The sequence below is a fragment of the Drosophila grimshawi genome, unplaced genomic scaffold (genome assembly GCF_018153295.1).
Source record: "Drosophila grimshawi isolate 15287-2541.00 unplaced genomic scaffold, ASM1815329v1 contig_44, whole genome shotgun sequence".
Lineage (NCBI taxonomy): Eukaryota > Metazoa > Arthropoda > Insecta > Diptera > Drosophilidae > Drosophila > Drosophila grimshawi.
In genome coordinates, this window is record NW_025063240.1 from 13,363,633 (window position 1) to 13,385,978 (window position 22,346).

Genomic DNA, 22,346 nt, shown 5'->3' on the forward strand with positions numbered 1-22,346 from the left:
TATATATATGTATGTGTATATATATGTTTGGACTAGCAATGGGATTTTGTGGCATTGAGAAGAGCTGGGAGAAAGCATAGGGAAGAGGAAGACATAGAAAGCTGTGAAATCATTTGATAAAGTTGGGAATGTGATCTCTATATAGCTTTATACAGTTTATACAGATGCAGGAAGACTCGAGAAGTGTTTTTATTTTATTTATGAATTTCAAGAATTTTCAAGTATTTTCTTTACGCCATGTTTCCCATTATGTAGCTGCATTGTTAGAAGCATCTTCGCTAGCTTAGAATGTAGTTATTTAGTATTATATTTATATATATATATATATATATATATGTATGTATATGTTTATCGTACATTAACTAGTTTATTTTTACTCCTTATAAGCATTGCCGTTCCCTTACTAAACTTTTGCGCTAGACTAGAATACAATTTTGGTTTTAGACTCATGTGTTTTCTTTTCGGGGGATTCGCTTATAAATTCGTTTCAGTTCTGTGCGGTGCCAGGGCGCTGGGCGCGGCTGCCACAGCGCCACCCGGCGTTGCCATGCGCACCCTCTCCCCCACCCCTGGTCCGAGGACACGCGTGTGCCGCAGTACTGTGCCGCCCGAGGCGGACTCGGATGCTCGCATGGACCATTCGTTCTGCTTGAGCAGAAACTGCTTCACATTGTACTCCATCTGGGCGATGTCCACATGCTGGGTGGTTGTGTGCAGCTCCGCCTGCACGGATCGCGTCTTGTCCGTATCATTGGGATAGTATTTATAGTTGAGTATATCACACGTGGGCTGTTCGGGGCACTGCAGCGCCGGTGATCCCGATGAGGTGGAGCATCGCTGCGATTCCGAGCCGGGAGCAATCATTGTCGTCGTCGTCGTGGTGGTGGTGGTGTAGGCCACTGGCAAACCGGAGCGTGTGGTGCGTCTATAATAGGTGGTGCAGAGCTCTGCTTTTTTGGTCACCACATTCGCTGCTGCCACAGCAGCGGCACCCTTCTGGCTGGGCGTCGGCTCCGGCAGTGAGTTGCTCGTGATGTCCGTCTTGGGTGACAGTGAATCCTCCGTGGATTTGCCCGCATCCGCATAGCCATTGGTCAGCTGTTGGGGCGTTGTCTTGTAGCCCGAATCCATGCTTAGTTTCTCAATGGATATGGAGTCCATGCGATCGAGTGTGGAGTACGACGATTGACGCTCCGTGCCCGAATTGGAATCCGTGGGCAGTGCAGGTGGCTGCAGCGCCCGCTGCTCCAACTGCTGTGTATTGTGCTGCACCCACTCCGCAACTCGATTTAGTTGCTGTCGGCGGAGCATTACGCTCTCCTGGTAATCAATCGCATCGCTCAGCGAACTCGAGTTGGCCGAGTGTTTGGGGGAGACGGCAACGGTGGCTGCTGCAGTTGGTCCCGCTGCAGCAACCACTCCCACTGGTCCGGCCTCAGCTTCCACTGCTGCCGCTGTCTTGTTGCCGTCATCCATTTGGACGCTCTTTTCAGTCTCTTTTGCCTCCACTTGTGGCTCCAGCACGGGCTGCAGTGCCACATTCTCCAGCGGCGTTGCAGGGCCTTGCCAGGCCTCAACGGCAGCCGCCGCATTGCTCTCCTTGGATGTGATGATGTCCTTGCCATCGTTTAGCTCCTCGTCCAGCAGTCGCTCCCTTCGCTTATAGATCACCGGCACATGTGTCTCTATGGACTCCAGATTGTCCAGCAGTATGTTGCTTTGGCCATTCTGCTGGATGCGCATCGCACAGAGGCGTGGACCACGATTCTTGGGATTCTCCGCCTGCCAAAAGGGAGATTTGAGAGATTTGTTATTACAAGTCTGGAGAGGATTCTAGTTTCTAGTTTTAAACATAGTTTCTTAAAGTTCCATTTACCAAGTGAGCACTGTACAATCTTTTACCCACCTTAATGGTCTTGATGAGATTTCGATTGAAGGTCTCAAACATTTTGGCGCCCTCGCAGCTGCTCGTCTTGTTGCTCCACAGACTCTGGACGCTGCCCGAGTTGGTTGACTTGAGCTGAGAACCAGTTGTTGGTGCCACAGTGGCAGTGGCGGCAACTGCCGCAGTTGTTATCTTCGCTGGCTGCGGTTCACAGACATCCTCCGGCTTGGCGATCTGCATGCTCGGCTGCTGCTCCGTTTCCAGCAGATTGGCCTGTGATATGCCCGCTAGCAGTGGCTTACTGATCTCGTCCTCCAGCTCCAGATCGGGTGCAACTGTTGTTGCCTCAAATTTGTTGAGCAGCTGCAGCGCTGTGCCGCCTCCATCCACAAAGCGACGATGCTGCGAAGCAGCTCCATGCCGCAGCTGACCCAGATTGCTTGTCTCCAGCAGATACTTCTCCGCACCATAGGCACCCAGATGTGTGGTCGGATACATCAGGGTGGAGGCCTGCCCCGTAGTTCTCTCGCACAGCCTGTGATGACCCAGTATGGGATTAACCATGAGATCATCCTTCTTGGGCGGCGTAAACAGTTTATCCATGTCGTTCAGATCGGAGACGGAGCTCTTTGTCTCCGAGATGACAGAATCGCTCGACTTGACCAGCTTCATCATATAAGGACTATTCGTGCGTGACGGGGAGTTCAGATTGCTATTACATCGCAGACAGAGCTGCGTTAGTGGCTCGTTTGGCAGAGTTGAGCCGGCTCCGAGGGCATGTGGTGTTTGTGTCGCCACCGAATAGGAACGCGATACATCCGCCAAGACAGTCAGATCCTGTTTGGTGCACTGGCACGTATCGCAATGCTTTACATCGTTCACTTTGAGTTCATCCTCCAGAAACTTGGCCATTACTGTTGGAGATATCATATCAGGATCAGCGTTTGTCTTCGTTTGTTGGCCATTGAGCGACTGGCTGGAGTTGAATTTGTTGTTGCCGTTGTTATGGTTGTGGTTGTTGTTGTTGTTGTGGTTCTTATTATTGTTGACCGCATCCTTGGTGCTGTTATTGCTGCTGCTGCTTGTGTTGTTGTTATTGTTGTTGCTATTATTATTATTATTATTGTTGTTGTTGTTGTTGTTGTTGTTCGCTGGTGCTGTTTGTTGCTGTTGTGCATTGCTGGAATTGCCATTAGCGGCGTCTGTTTATTGCCAAGTAAAGATAAAAGAACCTTAGTCAATAGCTTGAAATGAGAATTTTATTTTAATGTTTTTCTTTTTATGTGTGCGAAGTGTTGTTTAAGTTTCTTATATATATATTTTATAGGAATTCTTTTAAATTGTTTTTTTTCCCCCCATAGCAACTGCTCATAAAATTTCAATTATGATTTAAATTTTTAGTTTATTAATAACGTTTAACGTTTTAATTCCATTGTCTTTTTAGTGCTCGCATTCAGTTTTGTTTGCAACATTGTTTCAATGATTATTAAATCAAATTCGGATATATTTATGGGTGACTGCAAGAACTTTGTTGATTAAACAAATTGATTGCATTTCAAAGTTCAATTATTCATCAATTATTTGAGAATACCAAGCGTTCATTTATTGCACTAATTCCTAACCAAATATTGCCTATAACTTCAGCAATCAGAAAATATAAATGCAAATAAATATTTTAAAACACAGTCAGACAAAGCAAGCAAACAAACAAACAAAAAAAATACATCAAATCAAATTATTTACAGTAAATTTGAGCTGTAACTTAAACTACGACAAATAAAATGAAAATGAAAGCAATTAAAGCGAACAAATTTGCATAAAAATCTCATAAAATATTCATAAAAATGAAGAATAATAAATGCCAAAAATGCTGCTGGGAAATATATGAATATATGTGATCTGAATGATGAGTGAATTAAATGAAATATCTAAAAGAAAAATGTATATTTATATTGTCCATTTTCCACAGGAAACACGTTATGGACTATGAAATAAATATATAGAGAAATAAAATTCAATTGCTAAGCAAAGAAAATATGAAGTAAGCAAATTAAATAAACGAATCAAAAGCAAAATAATAAAATCAACATGGTCTACTGACACTTACCAAGTCCCCGCATCGAATACACCATGGCGGTTGGTGGAAAGGGGCAGGGCGCCGGCGGTGGCGAGTCCGAGACCGGAAGCACTTTATAGGAAGCCGTTGTGGCAATGCCAACACCACTATTGCTACACTCCGAATCCGAATGTGAATTGGTCTCCAAGCGCATATAAGCCGACACCTTGGACTGAATGTCAATTGGCAGCTAACACACATTAAGTGATGAAGATATATACAAATACAAATACACATACATATATAGTTGTTTATGTGTGTTCATAAATTTGGAAATGATGAATAGTTAAGGAGCGCTGACGCAACACTTACCGAGGACACCTTCTGTGGCACAAAGCTGTCCGGCTTGCACTGCAGCAATTGTATGGCAAGACTAATGTCGGCCTTGTAACGTTCCTACAAAAGACATAAACAGAGCAGGAGAGAGAGAGTGAGTGAGTGAGAGTGCGAGTGTGTGTAAGAGAGAGAGAGAGAGAGTCAGAGAGATAGACAACAATACTAAAAGATAAGAGCGTTACGGAAGTTGTGGTCTCATGTGTGTTAGTGTTTGTGAGCTCCCCTTTTGACACTTTTCGTATGCAAATGTCAAATATGTTTGCTGTCGCTTTTTAACATGCCCCCTCCCTTCATCCAGCACATTCTGAATCCCTATCTGCCCTCCGTACACAGACGTCCCTCTATAGTTCCCGTCCATTTGCTGTTGTAACCATTTCTCAGCTTCTTTACACATTGTTAAACAAACTTTTTGCTGTTGGTTTTCAGTGTTTCCATTTTTGGTGTCAGCGACAGCCTCAAAAGTTCCTTTCACTCCCATTTGGTTTTGTTTTCACACAGACACACACACTCGCATATGAACACAAGCTTAGATGGCTTTTAAATTGTACAAATGCGCTGCACTCGAACTTGTTAAACAACAGAAACTGCAACTAAACGTCAACAGTGCTCGACAATAAAATACCTGCAGTCTGCTCTAAGTCCAACTCAAAATAGCAAACTAACAAAATAGACTATGGAAAAACACTTTAGTTTCTTTTCCCTTGCACTGCTCAAGCTCAGATTTCACAATAATAAAAGCAGCGCTCTCAACACGAGTGACGAACCTGTCATCAAATGTCATCAAATCACAGGGTATTACTGCAACAGAATCAGTTCTACTGCATTGCTGACCCACATACATATGCACATGCAGTGAAACAAAAAGCGTGCAGGCATTTCCCACCACACTTTCTTGTATTTTTTTTTATTTTTTATTATTTTGTTGCTGCTTATTGCTTGTGTTCGGTTTCGCTTCGGTTTTCCCGTACATTTTCACGCCGCATCGCGGCGCAAAGCTGCCAAATGCTGCCGCTTGCATTTTATGCGCCTCTTCTTTTACTCCCCTTTTTTTCTGGCAGTTTTTTAACAGACAAAAAATGGGTATAAAAAGTGCATGCAATGGAAATGAAAAACACACTCCAAACGGCAAAGTGCCAGTTGCCGTAATAGGATTGCATTCCATATATATATATATATATCCATATATATATATATATATATATCCCTTCGGAGAGCATGGCAAAGTGGCCCAACAGCAGCGTGAGCATTAAATGCTTTTCAAATTAGCTGCGATAATTGAATGTATACTGATTGACAGCACATGAAAGAGTTTCAAATTAAATCGAAGAGTTTTAATAATTTAATGAAATTTAATCGATTTAATGTGAGAAAAGCTGTCTTGATATGTTACGCGTATAATTTTCAATAGTTGCAAGTCTTAAATTGTCGAAAAGGTCTTGACATATATTTAATCTATAAAAGAGATTAAATAAGTTGATGAATTAATTGAATTGATAAAATATTTGCGCTTCAACCTCATTTTAAACTGATAATTAATATTGTAATATTGCAAAAAGGAGTATAAAGCAACCCATACCAAAATCGGTTAAATGTTTAATTTAAATGCATTCACAGTTGCTTTTATTTGTTTGTTTATAGTTGTTGTTTGCCAGCGGCTTATAATTTAATGAGAATCTGCTTGAACGCATTCTTGCCATAATAAATTGCATCAAAAGCGCAAAAATGATGACCGCATTTTATCATACACATTTATTTGCAATTGACTGCACTGAAATTAAATGCAATTGAACGTGTCCTCTGTAAATATGCACGTGGCGAAATTTACTTTTTGCAGCCAGTTCTAGTGGCAGGTGGGAGAAACTACGGTTGTCGTGCCAGTGCCAATAGAGTGTTGCAATTTTTCCATAGAAATGTTTGGCAACAAATGCCGCGTCGTATTGATGGGCAAATCTTTGACCAAGCCAAAATATATCCGGATCTGCAGTGATGATATTTACAGCATTGCTGCAGAGAATGTGGCAGGCACAAGGACAGCCGCAATCAATTCAGGCTGAATAACGTGCAACGTACGCTCGGCACATGATGCACATAAATTGTTCAACTTTACACTCTTTAATGAACTCGACCGTTGGGGCTGCCACCCACTGGCAGGCAGGCTGGCAGGCAGGCTGGCTGGCAGGCAAGCACTCTGCCGAGCCTGCACTGCAAAGTGCAATTGCGCTAAATTTAAAACGTGCTGCGACTGGTTATCGATTCGAATCGGTTTTAATTAAGCCCAAGCGCTGGGCTATATATATATATATATATATATATATATGTGTGTATATAAATATTTGAATTGTGTGTGTGTTTGTGCTGTGTTTGCACAAGGCAAAGTAATAAGGATAATTGAATCATTAGCGAGTCTTGTATTCATTTAATTTGAATATCAAAATTCCCTGCAGCTGCAGCAGCTGTTAAAGACTATCAACCAAAATAGCCGTTTAAAATACTTGGCCTAATCAAACATCAATAGCCCAGTAATTGGAAAAGCCTGCAGGATTCTGTCTGTGTGTGTGTGTGTGCGTGTGTGTGTCGAAAATGCATCTGGCATGCAAATAAAGCTAAAGCACGATGTGTTCGATTATGTGGTAGGGAAAGAAAGTAGGGAAAGGGAATTCACATTCATAAGCCGCAAGTTTGATTGCCTTTTGCGAGCTGCTTGTTGCCCCAACACAATTTCTTTTCCCCTCTCCATCACTCTCTCTTTCTCTATGTGCTGCTTTCCCCTCTCTCTCTCTCTTTTTGCAGTCCAACACGACTGCTGTGCAATTTCACGCTTGTTTGCTGACCAAGGACCAACTGACCACAAGCAAAATAGGGAACCACACCAAGGTACATATGTTTTTGCCTCCATAGGAAATGAAAGGGTGCACACATGAGGGGAGTAGGGGAGTGGTGGGGGGGATAGGTTTGCGTTTTGTTTGTTGTGTGTTGTCGTAGTTCGAGTTTTACTAATAGAAACGTTGACATGCAAGTCGATGTTTATGCAGAGTGTAAATATTGTGATATTCTGGAATAGTTGAGTTTTAGTCACTGATTAACGCTCCGCCAATTGAAGGGGAAAATCAATAAGAACTCGGAAAAACACCTTGTTTTCTAGCAAAACAAAAAAAAACCAAAGGCACACAGAAGCCACGCCACAAGCAATTTCCATGCTGTGTGCGCTTTGAATTCTCAAGCGGTTTCTGCGCACTCCGAAATGAGCTGTTGCCCTTGATTGCTTTTCAAAAGCAGCTATTTGATTTGTTCCTGTCGAGTTCTTTAGATTGCCACAAATAGCACTTAATAATTGGTATTTTTCAGATGTTTAGAAATTGTATAATTTGTTTCGACAGCAAATTTCATAGAAACTTTGCTATTGAATTTTCTTTTCATTACTTTTGCTACAGAACTCATAGAATGAATGGTTTTTATTAAGATATTTAATAATACAACTCGGCATTTATTGCTGCTGTCAAGCTCTGTGTAATTCTGAAAAGCGCCACGCATAAACCCAGGTGAGAGTTAAACTGTAATTGGGGACACATTAAATTAACGTGACAGTGCTGAATTCATATAGATGTATATATATATATATATATATGGTAGTATTTTCCGCGACATGGCCCACATATTTCTATATACACTTAAATGGCATTGCATGTGAGCGGTTCTCACAGATTTGCCACCCTTTCAATCCAGTGTACATGGGCGTACATGACGTATGCATAATATAATGCGCTAATTAAGTTTTTTCTGATGTCCATTCGACGGCCTGTACTACAAAGTCCCTTTAAAAGCCACTCAACCGCAAAATCAAAACCACAAATGCCAACTAAATCATCAGAAGAAAATTAATTTTGCACAACGACAAAACAACATAATTGCATAGTAAATTAAGTTAAGCTACGGCAAGGGAATGCTGCCAGGTAGTTATGCGCATAGCAGCGGAAGGTGAATGAGAATGAGACTGAGACTGAGACTGAGACTGAGAGAGAGAGAGAGAGAGAAGGTAGAGGCTCGAGGATAGAGGGAATGTATTCTGAATCTAATTAGTAGCTCAAAAGCTTTGCAAACGCAGCAGTCAGGCAAAATGTAAAGTGAATCTGCATGTAATTTATGTGCCTTGGACATTTAGATGCTCTTGAAGGATATGCCATTAGCTGCATTACTGTTAAACTGCTGCATCTGATATGCTGATGTATGCGGCTAATCTACAAAAGGGATAGAGAGAGAGAGAGAGATAGATAGAAATATCATACTGATCGTCTTAATCCGATTGCCACACATCAAATTTGTTGCATTTTGCGGGTTAAGTTTTGCAAAACAAGAATAACAACAACAACTTTGAGGAGGAATGCCAACATGGCAAATACAGCAAAGCACCACTTTGATTTGCCCCAAAATTAGCATAAATGTAAACATTGGCCCAAGTCCATTTCAATGTGTGTGCGTGTGTGTGTGTTTGCCAAGTTAAGCATTTGGCACTGCATTAAATACATAAAATTGCGCATATATTTGTATGAGTAACACAAACTAACCCCAAACTTGACACAAACAACACGGCTGTGAAGGGTTTTGGATATGGGGATGTGTTATCCGATCTACACATATTTTCCAAAATTAGAAATGTTTCGACAGGCAGGACAAAAGTCATATTGACTGCAGAAGCCGAAATGCTCTGTAAGCTATCTCTCTCTCTCTCTCTCTCTCTGTCTACCGCTCTCTCTCTCAGTGTGTGTATTCATGCAGGACACGCAATAAATATATAGCGTTGATGGTTGGGGAGCAGGGAGTCGGTGTGTTGTCTAATGCCAAAAGCAAATAAAAATGGTCGACGGACAGATGCGGATGGGTTCCAGAAAGGGGGCTGGGGTCTAATAATGTGCGCTTGTGCGTAGAAAATTTAGAATTTACATTTTTATTTCCAGCATAGCAGCAACAAATATGCGACACATGGCAATTGAGGCTATAAGTCAGAGCAACAAGAAAACAAAAAACTAAAAAATAGAAAGCTTGCCAAAAACAAAAAAAAAAAGAAAGAAAGGCCAGGCAGAAATTAGAACAACTACAAAATACCCTTGAGAATAGTTATTAGCATTTTAACATTTAGTATTTAAATTTCAAGTATATTCATTTGTAATTATCCCAACAAAACTTCAAATCCAAAAATACTTATATTTTTATTAAATTCAACTTTAGATAGAATATTTTGTCATCATCCCAGGATAAGCATGAATTGAAATACCGATTCAAATATAGTTGACTTAAATCTGCAAATTTTGGATGCTTGTCTGTTTCATTTGCTTCATGTTTATTTGTACTGCCTGCAATAACAATTCTTGCGCTTATTTAAAGCTCATTATTATGAGTTGTGAATTGTAAGAGATTTGAAGAGAATTTATATTAGTATGACTGAATATTATGTATATGTTTGTGTGTAGATTATTTGACTTTATGTCACTGGCATTTCCATAATTTTCACAAACCAAAACCATTTGATGTGGGTGTCTTTGTGGGATAAGCAATGCATGGTCAAGCGAAACTAAGGCAAATCATTGAAACTTCCAAGGCGCATCATTTATTCATCACGCACATTCAGAATGAAAGCTGGGCAATACCCATATATTATAGTCCCACAACCATTCAAACACACAATCCCAACCCCAACCCCAAGCCCATGTCCCATTGAAATTGTGTGTGCAAGTCGGTCAATCATGAAAATGGTCATAAATATAGTTGTGAGTGTGCGTGTGTGTTTCTGTGTGCGTGTGTGTGTGTTGTGTGTGTGTTGGCGTTTGTTGTGCTCTGCCTTATGAGGGCTGCTTTCAGTTTGATATCAAAGTTCAGACAATTTCAGACTAACTGTACACTTGTCTAAAGTGCGGAAGTTTTCTACTTCTTCTTATTTTTTGTCCACACAAAGACACCCCAAGATACACCACATGTATGTGTATATATGTGTGTGTGTGTGTGTGTGTAGACTCCACGCTCTGATTTATTTATTTTAGTTATTGAAGTTTAGCCACAGAATGTCAAGCTGAAATCCTTTGAATACGACATTTGTATTGTGGCCAACATGAATGCCTTTTGCAAATTTTGCATTCGTTTAATTATTTAAAAAGACTTTTGCAAATTGTTGTCTCAAGGTTCACGACAATCGATTGCTAAATGGCAAACCAAAACAAATTGTCGTCTTCTGAACAGTGCACAAGTAAATTGAATTCAGTAAATACTATTTTGGTTGGAATTAAAACGTTTCCATCGATTCGATTGACTCGTGTGTGGCACTTTAATCGATTGCAGCTGCTGCTAAAAATGTCAAATTACAGAGAGGAAAGGACTCTTCCTTTTTTTGCTGCCAATAAAAACGTTGAAAGACGAATACCTGTATAGAAAACGTTTGTTTATTCCGTTTACTAAAAGAACTCTAAAGTTCGATAACTAAATGGTGTATCTCATTTCAAATATACAGCACTATGGGGAAACAATTTGAGTCCTTTATTTGTTTGGCTTGCACGCTCTCGGCTTGTTTACAGCGTGTAAATAGAAAATAAATGGGCCAGCCATCTACATTTTATCGCGAACACACAAAAACAAAAAAAAAAAACATATACAAAATAATAAGAGAAAGAGAAAAGGAAACTCAGTTCCAGTTTCTTCACCTGTCGGCTTCGCTGCCTTTTCGCCATTTGGTATTTTCTTGGCCCAAAGCAGATGTAATTATTTTTAATGAGCACCTGCAGAAATTACACATCAAACATGTTCTGTGGCTGTCGGGGGAGGTGGCCAACTTGTTTACGGCTTGAATACGTGTGTATCTGTGTGTGTACTATGTGGGTCGAGGTAGTATGGGTTCGTGCAGCAGGAGCAGCCACAAACTTTCTTAAAGCCAAGTAAATTGCAAATTTCAATGTGTTGACCAAAGAACAAGCAGAAAAATGTAAATGTCAGATGTCTCGAACAGAGAGCAAATATTGTGACAGCATCAGCAAAATGACTTTATAAAAAGGGCCACATGAAAAACTAAAACTTAAGCAATTTAAAGGCAACATATATACATATATAGAGTATCATGTACATGATTGTCGGTGTATGTGTGTCCACTAATTTAAGGCTTGTGTTTTAATTAAAAGGGGACAATATATTTGCATGAAAGCGCAGCTGACATCAGGTCATAAAGCAGCAGCACACAGGACAACCAGACAACCGACAAAAGCAACTGCAGACGTTGCCACAGGAGAATGTAATATACATCAGAGAGCAATCAGGGACACACACACACACACACACACACACACACACACACTGTTGTGTTTGTGGAAAATCACGAAAAATTAAAATGAACGGATCGATAAAAAAGAATAAAGGAGATTTTCATAAAAATGCGTTTCAATCAAATGAGAACAACATTGGCAGTGGGTGGTCACGTTGCGTAAGCGAAACGTGCGACACAGCGACAGAGGACAGAGGACACAGGACGCCGGAGGCAGGAGGCAATGAGTGGGGCACTGAAGGCTGATATGCTTGATAGCTGATGCCTGGCGATGAATCAACCAGCCAGTTGGCGCCAAATGCCAAAACAATGCAAGTCAACCAACCAGCAACAGCAATTTATGATTTACAGCAACAAACCAGGCAAAGCAACGCAGTGGATGGAGAGGGGGGAGAGACGGGGGGAGGCACATACAGAAATGTTGGCTTGTTACGAAAATCGTGCGTTTACTTCCCAGTAATTACGAACCGAAGGCGTATACGCAATGTTACAAGTAAAACGCCACAAAAACATGTCGGGTAACAGTAGGGCGGGGGGGGGGGGGGTGGTTGGGGGTACATCATTTGATTTTTAGCTGGGGTAGAAATAAATTTATTTGCGTGTCAGACTCAAATGCGAAACATGGAAACAACAAAATGCCAAAACCAAAACAATGAAAGCAAATATATGTGTGTGTTTGTGTGTGTGTGTGCGTGTGTGTATGTGTGTGTGTTTGAGTGTGTTTGAGTGTTTGCTGCAATTAGTATAAAGTGTTGTTGCTGGAAGTGATAAAAGGATGAGATTAGCTAATAACTTATGCAAATTGTAACTGCAGCAAGTGAAAGGTTGCCAATAAATCGAGTGGAAGATTGTGATTGCAAGATGTACACAAATACATATTAAATAAATCAATGAATTAGGCAAAACCGACGAAAGCACTTTAGGCCATGTTTTAAAGCAAGTGATTTAAATATGTGTTATTTGCAGCACTTCAACGGATTTAGTTAAAGAGACAACACTTAACAGCTTAGGCAGAGCAATAAATTAACGATTTATTTCGATTTAAAGTCTCACTTTTCTTAAGGCAAGTAAGTGGTCGAGCTTATTTTATGTATATTTTAATAGAAATGATCATTTATTAATTTGAAATTTATGGAGAACTTTCAAAAATGGGACTAAAATAGAAAAGATGAAGTTCGCTAGTTGTAAATTTGATAGCTTAATTTTTCACTCATTATATAGTTTTCAAAGACATTATAAACTCTTAACTTTCGAGCGAATCTTTCTATGTGGCACTTAAATTCTCATCCCTTTGCTGTCACCTTTTTTGCCTAATTTAATATATATTTCAATTTTAGTTAAATAAACGACGCGTCGCAACAATGTTGGCAGCCCAAGCGACAACAACCACCACAAAGACATAGGCAACGGCAACGGCAGCAACGGCAACAGCAGCAACGAATACAAAACAACACCTACAACAACAACATTAACAACTGGCAACACTTGCGCCACTAAAAGCGATGCCAAAACCAAAAAAGCACCAGCCCCAAACAACAAAAAAAAAAAAGGCCAACTTTTTTGGGGTGTCTTAGAAAAGTTGAAAGCCACCCGCAAAGGAAAATTTTTGGAGCTCCAGAGTTGCCAGCTGCTGCCAAGGGCTGCAAAAAAGGTTGGCCAAGGAGTGTGGGCATTGTTAGGGACTGATAACTGTTTGTTGCTAAAAGGCCAACTAAAGGTGTTGCAAATGTGTGCTCGAAAGTACTTAAAGTGCAGCCAAAACTATTTCACCAGCATTTTGTATATATCAGCTGTTATATTTCGCTGTGGCTGAGAAGATCGAATAAAGTTGTTGGTTTAGTTTTTGTGGTTGTTGCTCACAAACTGCTCAGCAAGGTGATAATGTGCACAAAGTAAAAGTAGCGGCTGCAAACGAGAACAGTCATCCTGGTGCAAACAACAAAGTTAAGCCTGGGCAACAACAGCAAACAGCAGGTACAGCCCTGAGAAGTTTTATGAGTACAACAACAATAAGAACAGTCAGCGGTGCGCTTCAAAATGTTGCACAATCCGCACGTGCAACTCGGCGTATGCACAATGTGAGCTGTGGCAGATAAAAGCGGAAAGTGTAGAAAAATGTAAGTCGAGGTCAAATCCAGCTCCACTGTTCCCAGCAGGCTAATAAATTTGTATAACGACTAAGTGCAACAATGCAAAATAAAAATCCATAAATATCAAAGTGTGTGTAATGGATTTGCCACGTATGATATACAAGGGCATAACGAGTGCAGATTACGCATTTACATACTTGTGTATTTTTTCCACATCAAAATATGTTTTACGCAACAAATTCTGTGTATCTTAGCCGAACTTACTAAAGGTCTTACAGTATATTTTAAAATTGTGGCTTTTATTGCTAACAGAAATCTATTTATATCGATAAAACTTTAACTGAAAAGGCAAACGAACAGGTCAAAATTGATTCGATTATTAAAACTGATCAACAAAATATAAATCTAAGTAAGTTTTATCAACAATATTTCAATTATTTTAGCTGCATTATTAGTTCGTCTATGTGCATTTTTCACATCGACAATTTTTGTTTAATCAATACAAGAACTGCTTCGTCTACTCCATGCTGACATTTAGTCTAAAAAGTGAATTTAAATGATTTTTTTGGGGAACTTCCTTTTATAGGCAAGCTCTGCAATCTTTTATATACAAAATAAAATTCTACTTTGTGTCTCTATCGCTTATACTACTGGCAGGTGAATTTGATTTTACTCAGGTAGCAGCAAAAATCGCATAGAATTCAAGCCAACAAATGATTAGTTAGCTGACTCAAAATTGAGAAATCAACTTTTGCTGCTTTTTTTTAACTATACTATTTGTCAACTAGTTCGCTTATGGCTAGGTATGATCTCATTTAAACGAGAAGCCCGAAATTTATTTTGTGAAGTTTCAAAGTCTTGAACTACTCTATGCCCATTTCAAAAAGTTATAATAAGTCAAAGAGCTGCAAGATTTGCGAGTGATAAAAGCATTTGCAACTTGTGCGTTACAAATGGCACTTAAGCCCCGAATGGTGTTTGTGCCCCCAACACAACCAGCGTGGACACTCGAATATGGGGCACTCAGCACGGACACTTGGGCTGTGACTTAAGGTTTACTTTTTGCTGTTTCGAGTGCGGCGCCAGAGATTGATTTATGTAAATGATTTGCCATACTTTGTGTTGCATAATAAATACAAGACAAGAGGGAACGTGAGGACGCGGATGTGAACATGGACGTGGATGTGGATATGGATGTGGTGGTGAATCGTGCCGAACAAGAAGGCAAACCACTGCCAGGAAACTAATATAAAAGTATAAGACAACAAAAAATACGTTACGATAGAGAAACGATAAGACGAAACTCTGTTCACTAGGCTGCATTCGCCAAGCTGTTGCCTCCAGTTCTCTTCTGCCTGACTGACGTTGAGTTTTTGCATGCCACTTAATATCAGCCAGTTGGAAAGATGTTGCGAGTGGGGAGAAGACAAAGCGGAAGAGCTAGACAAATGATATATTGCTGATTTGCGTGGCTGACGTGTAACTGTGTGGCACTTGAATGTGCATATATCAAGTTCAAAAAAATACATATATGTGATATATATATATTTATGTATATTCGAACTAAAAGGTGGAATATGCAAAAAATATAACGCATACGCCGCGTTAAGCATGACAAATGGCACAAACTGTAAACGGATGTGTGCTTCATTGTTCTTTCTCAAACTTCTCTTAACACTCGATTTAAGAGAAAGAGAGAGAGAGAGAGAGAGAGAGGCGGGAGAGCGCGAGACAGTGGGAGAGAAGAAAGAAAAACAGAAAAGTGTTACCCATATTGCAAATTAAAAAAGCTGCCAGCTAATGGCGCGCACCATGAAACTCATTTCAACTCCCCAACTTGTCCTTAGTCCTTTTAAGCCACAACGGAAAACTTCAAAATGAAAATTGCATAACTGCAGCAGGAGTAGCAGCAGCCACTCACACACACACACACACACACACCTATGCATACACGGAGTGCACTTGAGGGTCTGCAACTCTGAACATAACTCGACGCGACGGGCATATTAAAGTTTTATGTGGCTGCGTTATAAGCTGCACTAATGCCACACTCACACAGCTGTAAAACTCATAGATACATATTTGTGTATATTTTTTTTCATTTTCAACATTTTGTTTAGGTTTCAGCTTTCAGTAGAGCAAACAAAATCTAAAATTGTTCGCCAAACGCTGTACAATTTTGATGTTTGTATTTTGTATTTTGTGTGCATCAACTAAGAACACCAACAACAGCAGTCAAATTCGCACTGATTGCTTTTAGGCTCTCGATTCGGCCGGCAGCCAGGTTTCTCTATTGGCTATGAAGCGGTAGGGTGGGAGGGGAGATGACAGTACATCAAAAATAGAATGGATTCCAATGGAACTGAACTGTTGTCAATATCATCCGTGGTCAGAGTTTCCTATTAATCGAATCGAATTCTGTTATCTGCTAAAAATTCGAAACTTAACTGTTTTTGCTGCTGTCTATGCGAATTCCCCAAAAAAAATCGACAAAAGTCAATTTGAAATGAATTTTTAATCATGGCTTAAGTTGTGGTTTTTTTCAGCTTTTCAGATAGCACTCTATTTTAAAATTGGCCGTTAGATTTACCCTTCAGCTCTCTATAAATATTTATAGTAGCTACTCCCTCGTTTTTATAACACACTCTACATTGGTAAATACAAAGCACATTATTGGCTGCTTTTAAACTGAAATTGGCAACATTCATATTAAATGTGCCCCAATGTTTTCACTCTTGTCTGCCATTAATTTACCGCAACCACCCCTTCTCAGCCAACCCTGTGCCGCAACTAAACTCTTCTGTTCTTGGCATGCAAAACATACAGTCAACCCACACTTGACCCCACTTAACAGTCCAAATCTCAGTGGGACCACAGTCTGCCTGCCGCTGCCTGCCGCAGCTTAAATGCTCCTTCAACTAAACACACACACAACCTGCATTTTGTGGGAGGATGGGGGGTTGGTGAGGTGGTCTGGGAGCTATCTATGCGAGCTGTGTCTAAAAATATACGTGCATATTAAGCTCAACAGTTTCGAGCAGCACTCTAAAAATAAGTGAAGTCGCCTTATTTTTGCTGTTGCTTTTATCATGATTGATACACTAAATTAAGGCTAATTGCAGAAAAATATGAGGTGCACATGTTTCCAGGCTTTGGGTGGTTATTTGGATCATTAGAGTGTAGCATATATATATATATATATATATATATATTTATATAGGTACTACGATTAAGGCGGACACGACTACGGATACGGAAACGGGCATGAGCATGGACATGTACATGAACACTCAACCCTGGTCGCAGTCACGGTCTCTGTGCTGTGAAGCTGGCGCCAACATTTTGCGCTTGGCGCAGACATTAAAATGCTTAAAATATCGATTTGTTAGACTGAAATGAAATGCCGCCCATGTCCGTTTCCCCAACAAAGGAGCCAAAAAAGCAACAGTCTGCCACTTAAAAGGGAAAAAGGCATAAAAAGTGCACCAGTTGAAATGACACCAACGAATTGCGAATACTCTAACAACTTTTTCAAGTAGAATTATTATTTATATTTTATTTTTAGTGGTTTTTTAAGGACAAATATAACCATAAAGACACAATTTTTTTCAAACATGTTTCCAACTTTTTTTTATTTGCAATGTCAAAACGCAGTGATGGTCAATAAAAAAAGTTATCACACCAATAAAACGCAACCGAATCGAGCTGGAAAGGGATATGTTAAGCCATGGGACATCAAAGTCATTTTTCCCCAGGCGTTACATAGTAAATAACACAGTCATTATATCCTTAGCGAGTAAAGACTGTAGCATAATAAAAAAAAAAGTGGAGCCACAAAACAATGGCCGCTATCTATCTTTGTCTTTGTGTGTGTGTGTGTGTTTGTATGTGTTTGCGATATGCAAATGTGTGCGTATAGGTAGACATTTATAGACCAGAACTTTGGTCGAATGTACATCAAGTTGTGTGTGTCTGTAAGTTGGTGTGTGTGTGTGTTGCTGTGTGTGTGTGTGCCGCATGGTTGCCTTGGTTTTATTTACTTGAGCTGCTTTTTCATTTTGCACCGCTTTTTTTTTTCATTTTCTTCTCATCTTTTTTTTAAATTTTAAAATATTTTTTTCCTCTGATTGCCCAACATTTTTTTATTTCACCAGCTGCAAAAGGCAAACAGGAAAATATGAACGATTCATATCGTGAAGCGAACATCAGCTCAGAGTTCCGATTTTCCGCACCGTTATTGCTGTAATATTGAACAATTGTTCTCTCCCTCTCTCTCACACACTCCTCTTCTCTCTCTCTCTCTCTCCCTCTCTCGAATATTTCAACTTTGCTAGGGTTGAGTTTAGTTCTCTGTTTTTTTTTTGCGTGCATTTCGGCCACATATTTTCCGACTCTGTTGTTGTTTTTCATCATTTGACATGCAACCGGAAAAATTTCAATGTTTGTGCAAGGAAATTAAAAACAAGGCGCATTCAGTGGGATTAGGTGAGCTTTGAATGTTCAACATTTGTTTGCTTTGGTTTAATTGGGTTTTCGGCTTCGAGCGTCGACATTGTTCAGATTTTTATGATAGCGAATTGGTGAGAGGCTTTATAAACTTCCTGGGCAGTGTATTGAGAACTCGGGCTCGGGTAAATATTTAGGATTATATGGAATAAATATGAAATCTTCAAATAGTTCTATATATATGATTGCAAGTAATAAAGATAGTATTGTTCTTAATATACTTCCGTTAACTGCAAACAGATCAGATTTCAAGTTTGAAGCCACAGAAGGAACAGTACGTTTTATTTCAATTAGAATCCATTCCATTGTTTGACTATTCTTAGATTGAGCTAATTCGACGCAAAAATGTTTGTCTAAAATAGCATTCTGCCCGTCAGCTCTCAAATTCCCGGCCAACATCCTGTCAGCACTCTTAAACCATCAGTCAACAAGAAGGTGGAGAGATCCTGTCACACCCACATGCCCACAAGCGACAACTAAGACTCCTTCGCTTAGTTGGCAAACCACATCAGGCAAATATGTAAATAACTTTTAAGAAATTAAGCACACAGGCCCAAAACAAGCAGCCAGAAGCAACAGCAGTGGCCTAAGCCTAGAGTAAACTTGAGGATTCGTCTCGAATTGTGGCGAACAGGAGCAGTTCTAGTATGCAATCACTTATACGCACCGTTGCACAAGAGGTTCCAAAAGTTCTTGGCGAAAACTCATTGAAGTAGAACTCACAATGGACTAAAAATGTCTTGAGTTGAGAAGTGAACAACGCGATTACTCAAAGCACCTGCCGCCAGGTACGAAACATTAATTACACTCTTTTGGGCTAGAAAACAAAAAAACAACAAAAAAAAAAGAACAAAAAACCAAAGAATACAACACCTTAAAGGCTCAAAGCCAGCTGGGAGTCAGTATAGCGATTGCCACGTGAACTGTGTGTGCTCCGCTCCGCTTTGCATTTTATCTGCTCCAATTGCAGCGCTCGGGGAACCTGTGAATGCCGCATCATATTTACAATTACTCGGCATTTAATGCAAGTGGGAATTTCAATGGATGACGCCCTGGCTACGGCATCTGCATCAAATTGTGGTGTAGCATGAACGGTTCAAATATTCGAACGAGCCAGAGAGAGGATGTGGCATAACAGCCAGTGAAACCATACCCATTAGCTCAAGGGAGAGAAAGAGGAATGTACTCTTTTTGCAGTAGATGAAAGCTTCGAGTAAATCAATTTTGACTTCGATTTGAAATATGTTTTAATAGTGAATTTTATTGCTTAATAGTTAAGTATTATCTATCCACTAAAATAAGCCAATAATTGGCATATTCTAATAATTTAAGATGCCAAAAATGCTAATTTAAGTTATACTTCCGCCAACAAGAATTATATTTTATATATTATTTTTATCAATAAGTATTTAAGTCATAAAACATAGGTATACCTTTTCCATTTTAGAATACAAAAGAATACCCAACACAACGAAATCCAGGGTATTACACAGTCAAGTGCTTGAGGACGCAATCGCTTTTGCATACAACGTTGGCAGTAAACAATAACAGCCGACAACAACAGTCAAGGATGGCAAACGATTACAGGACACAGACCCACAAACTACGGGCGTACGACGTACGACGGACTACCGAGTACGGACTACGGCATACGGCTAAGTGTTTTGCAACGGAAATGCCAAGCTATCATGCAAAAAGCCAGCGCCAGATTAACGAACCATGGCCAAGGCATGCCAAAGGTATACAGGATGCAGATAGCGTAAGCAGGATGCCGTATACTACACAGAGAGCCAAAAAGAGATGGCTGCAAAGATACAGAGAGAGAGAGAGAGAGAGAGAGAGAGAGAGAGAGAATTCGCTGTGGCACGTGACGCAGCGACAGTCCATGACCAAGTGCTGATTTTTCATCCGGCCAAGTGGGTGGGAGGAAAGCATGTAAGCGGCAAAAGGTTATTGACATTGTCGGCAGTACCCCCCAAACTCAAACGAAACAGCGGGCAGACGACGAAAACAACAATAAAAAGAAAGAAAGAAAACAAACCGAAAACCAACAGTAAAGCATAAACTGCAATCAGCGAAAATCCATACACGCTTGCCAAGAAACGAAATAAATCCACGTCATTTCAGCTGCCCACAAGCTGTAGTCCATCGATTTGGTAAAGTCAAAAGGCAATAATACTATGCTCATATGGGCTATTACAGTAAGCACAATAAGTATGATAACAGCTGACATCTTATGGTCCTGCAGATGTGACAAAAATAAATATGACAGCTGACTGAGATGTAACAAAATTAGCGCACACATCGAGTAGACCCATTGTTTATTCAGGATACTGCTTAAAATACCCAATGCATTCGCAGCTGTTAAACAAATGCAAAAGCTGGCCAAAAAGTACAATGGACCCAGGTGGAAATTCTCGCTTTAAGTATTACTTTTCGCAAATACTTTGGCCAAAGGACAATAGCAGAAGTTAATAAATCTAACGCCTTGGGTTTGTTTTTTGTTGCGATTGTCTGTCCCCATCTTTGTTTGCAACATTAACCGTTGCCTTAACTTTCTCGATTCCCTTGGGTAACTAATTGTGGGCAACATGGCCGATAGCCCGGACGAAACACCTCGACAGTCAACCAGCTTAGATGCAGTAAAGTGCGTTAAAAGGCTTCCTAGAGGCTTCTCCCAGCCCATCACCTCATTCATTTCCCCTTGAAAGCTGGAGTGCATTTCGGCCCGATGGCATTTTACTGTTCGCCTTAATTGAAAACTTTTCGCGTAGATATTTTTCAAAAAATTTATACAAAAGCTTGTTAAAGCAAATAAAAATAATAAAAAAATAATGCAGAAAACAAAGTGAATTGGAAAAGTTTCTAGTTTTTAACGCTTTGGCGCCTTGCATTTGTTTAGCTCTACTAAGCGACTTTCAGCGGCTTAAAGTTACAGCCAGCTATCAAAATGATGCAGCCCAAACCACCCCAAAAAGTTGGCTGCCAATTAGTTGACTAGCCTTACGGGAGCTGAGCGTAAGCCAAACTCGTGCCTCTTGTTGAAAAGTGTAAAAGCTTTTTGTACACTGCACTAATTGACAAAGAATGAGAAATGCATCCTTACGGATATTGCCACACATTTATTTTCTACTTGTAACATAAGTAATGGGGGATAAAAACCGAATCAAATATGCAAATCTAAACACATTTTTCAGCTTTAACCTAACGATTTCTTTTTTTTGTGGAATTCTAGGTGTACGAAATATATATAAATATAGTTTGAGGGTTTATCGATCAATTCATTAAGATATTCTTTCAAAATCAAGTCAGTTATAAAACGTAGCTTGAAAACACTTTGATTACTCATTGAACAATCGATTTAACACACAAAATTAGGAACAACTTATAAATAGATTATACACATTTAATCAACTTTTGCGCGTTGAATTACTTAGTATCATTAAATATTTAAGAAAACTATATCTTGATGAATAAATATATATATATAGTTCATTAAAGATTGTACTTACAATTTCCCTTTGCAGCTTGGCAATGTTGAAGTTGGCCTGGGCCAATCGAACGCTGAGCGTGGCCACATCACTGGTGAGCTGAGCCCGCTCATTTGTGTTGCGATCGACGAGCTTGAGCATCTTATCCTCCAGGGTCTGATTGACTTTTTGGACACGCTTGTGCGACTCGTACAATCGATCGTACTTATCCTGCCACGCAATCACGCTATCCTCCAGCTCCAATTGGCGCTCCGATTCACGCAGACAGGCTGTCTCCAATGCGTACAGCTGTGTTTGCTTGTCGAGCAGCGCCTGCTGCAGCTGTTCGATTTCTGTGTTGGACGTGGATGATGCTGCGGTTGCTGCTGTTCCTGTCACTACTGATGCTGATGCTGCTGCTGCTGCTGCTGCTGCTGTTACGGCTGCAACTGTTGCTGTTGTCGCGGTCGCTGTTGCTGTCAGGGCGCCCGCTGTGAGCGCTTCGGTGGCCGTCTGCAATTGAATTGTTGTCAGCATTAAATGAAAAAAAATCAACAATAAGCGAAATATGTGCATTTTGTAATTAATTTTATTTCCGCCAGCAAAGTCAGCGCATACCGGACGCAAGTGTCACACAGTCTCGACG

The 22,346-nt window shown here is 40.2% G+C and overlaps 1 protein-coding gene across 2 annotated transcripts; it reads right to left on the reverse strand.

Moving 5' to 3' along the window:
• Positions 1–341: 341 nt before the first annotated feature.
• On the reverse strand, positions 342–22,114 carry LOC6558125 (probable serine/threonine-protein kinase nek3). Of its 2 annotated transcripts, none has more exons than XM_032743038.1 (6): positions 21,743–22,114; positions 4,314–4,397; positions 3,993–4,191; positions 2,936–3,087; positions 1,907–2,833; positions 342–1,782 (listed from the first exon to the last, which is right to left on the reverse strand). In XM_032743038.1, exons 1-6 carry the CDS (start codon positions 21,860–21,862, stop codon positions 475–477), a joined length of 2,790 nt encoding a protein of 929 aa, XP_032598929.1. In that variant the 5' UTR covers positions 21,863–22,114; the 3' UTR covers positions 342–474. The 2 variants fall into 2 exon arrangements, with proteins under 2 accessions (XP_032598929.1, XP_032598928.1); XM_032743037.1 differs by having other exon boundaries at positions 3,987–4,191.
• Between the last annotated feature and the right edge of the window lie 232 nt (positions 22,115–22,346).

Coding starts and splice junctions, on each gene's coding strand:
- LOC6558125 (XM_032743037.1), bottom strand. CDS start 21,862: ATGCTCAAGCTCGTCGATCGCAACACAAATGAGCGGGCTCAGCTCACC. Junction 4,192..4,313: donor TGCCACAGAAGGTGTCCTCG/GTAAGTGTTGCG, acceptor AATGTGTGTTAG/CTGCCAATTGACATTCAGTC. Junction 3,088..3,986: donor GATGCGGGGACTTGGTAAGT/GTCAGTAGACCA, acceptor GGCAATAAACAG/ACGCCGCTAATGGCAATTCC.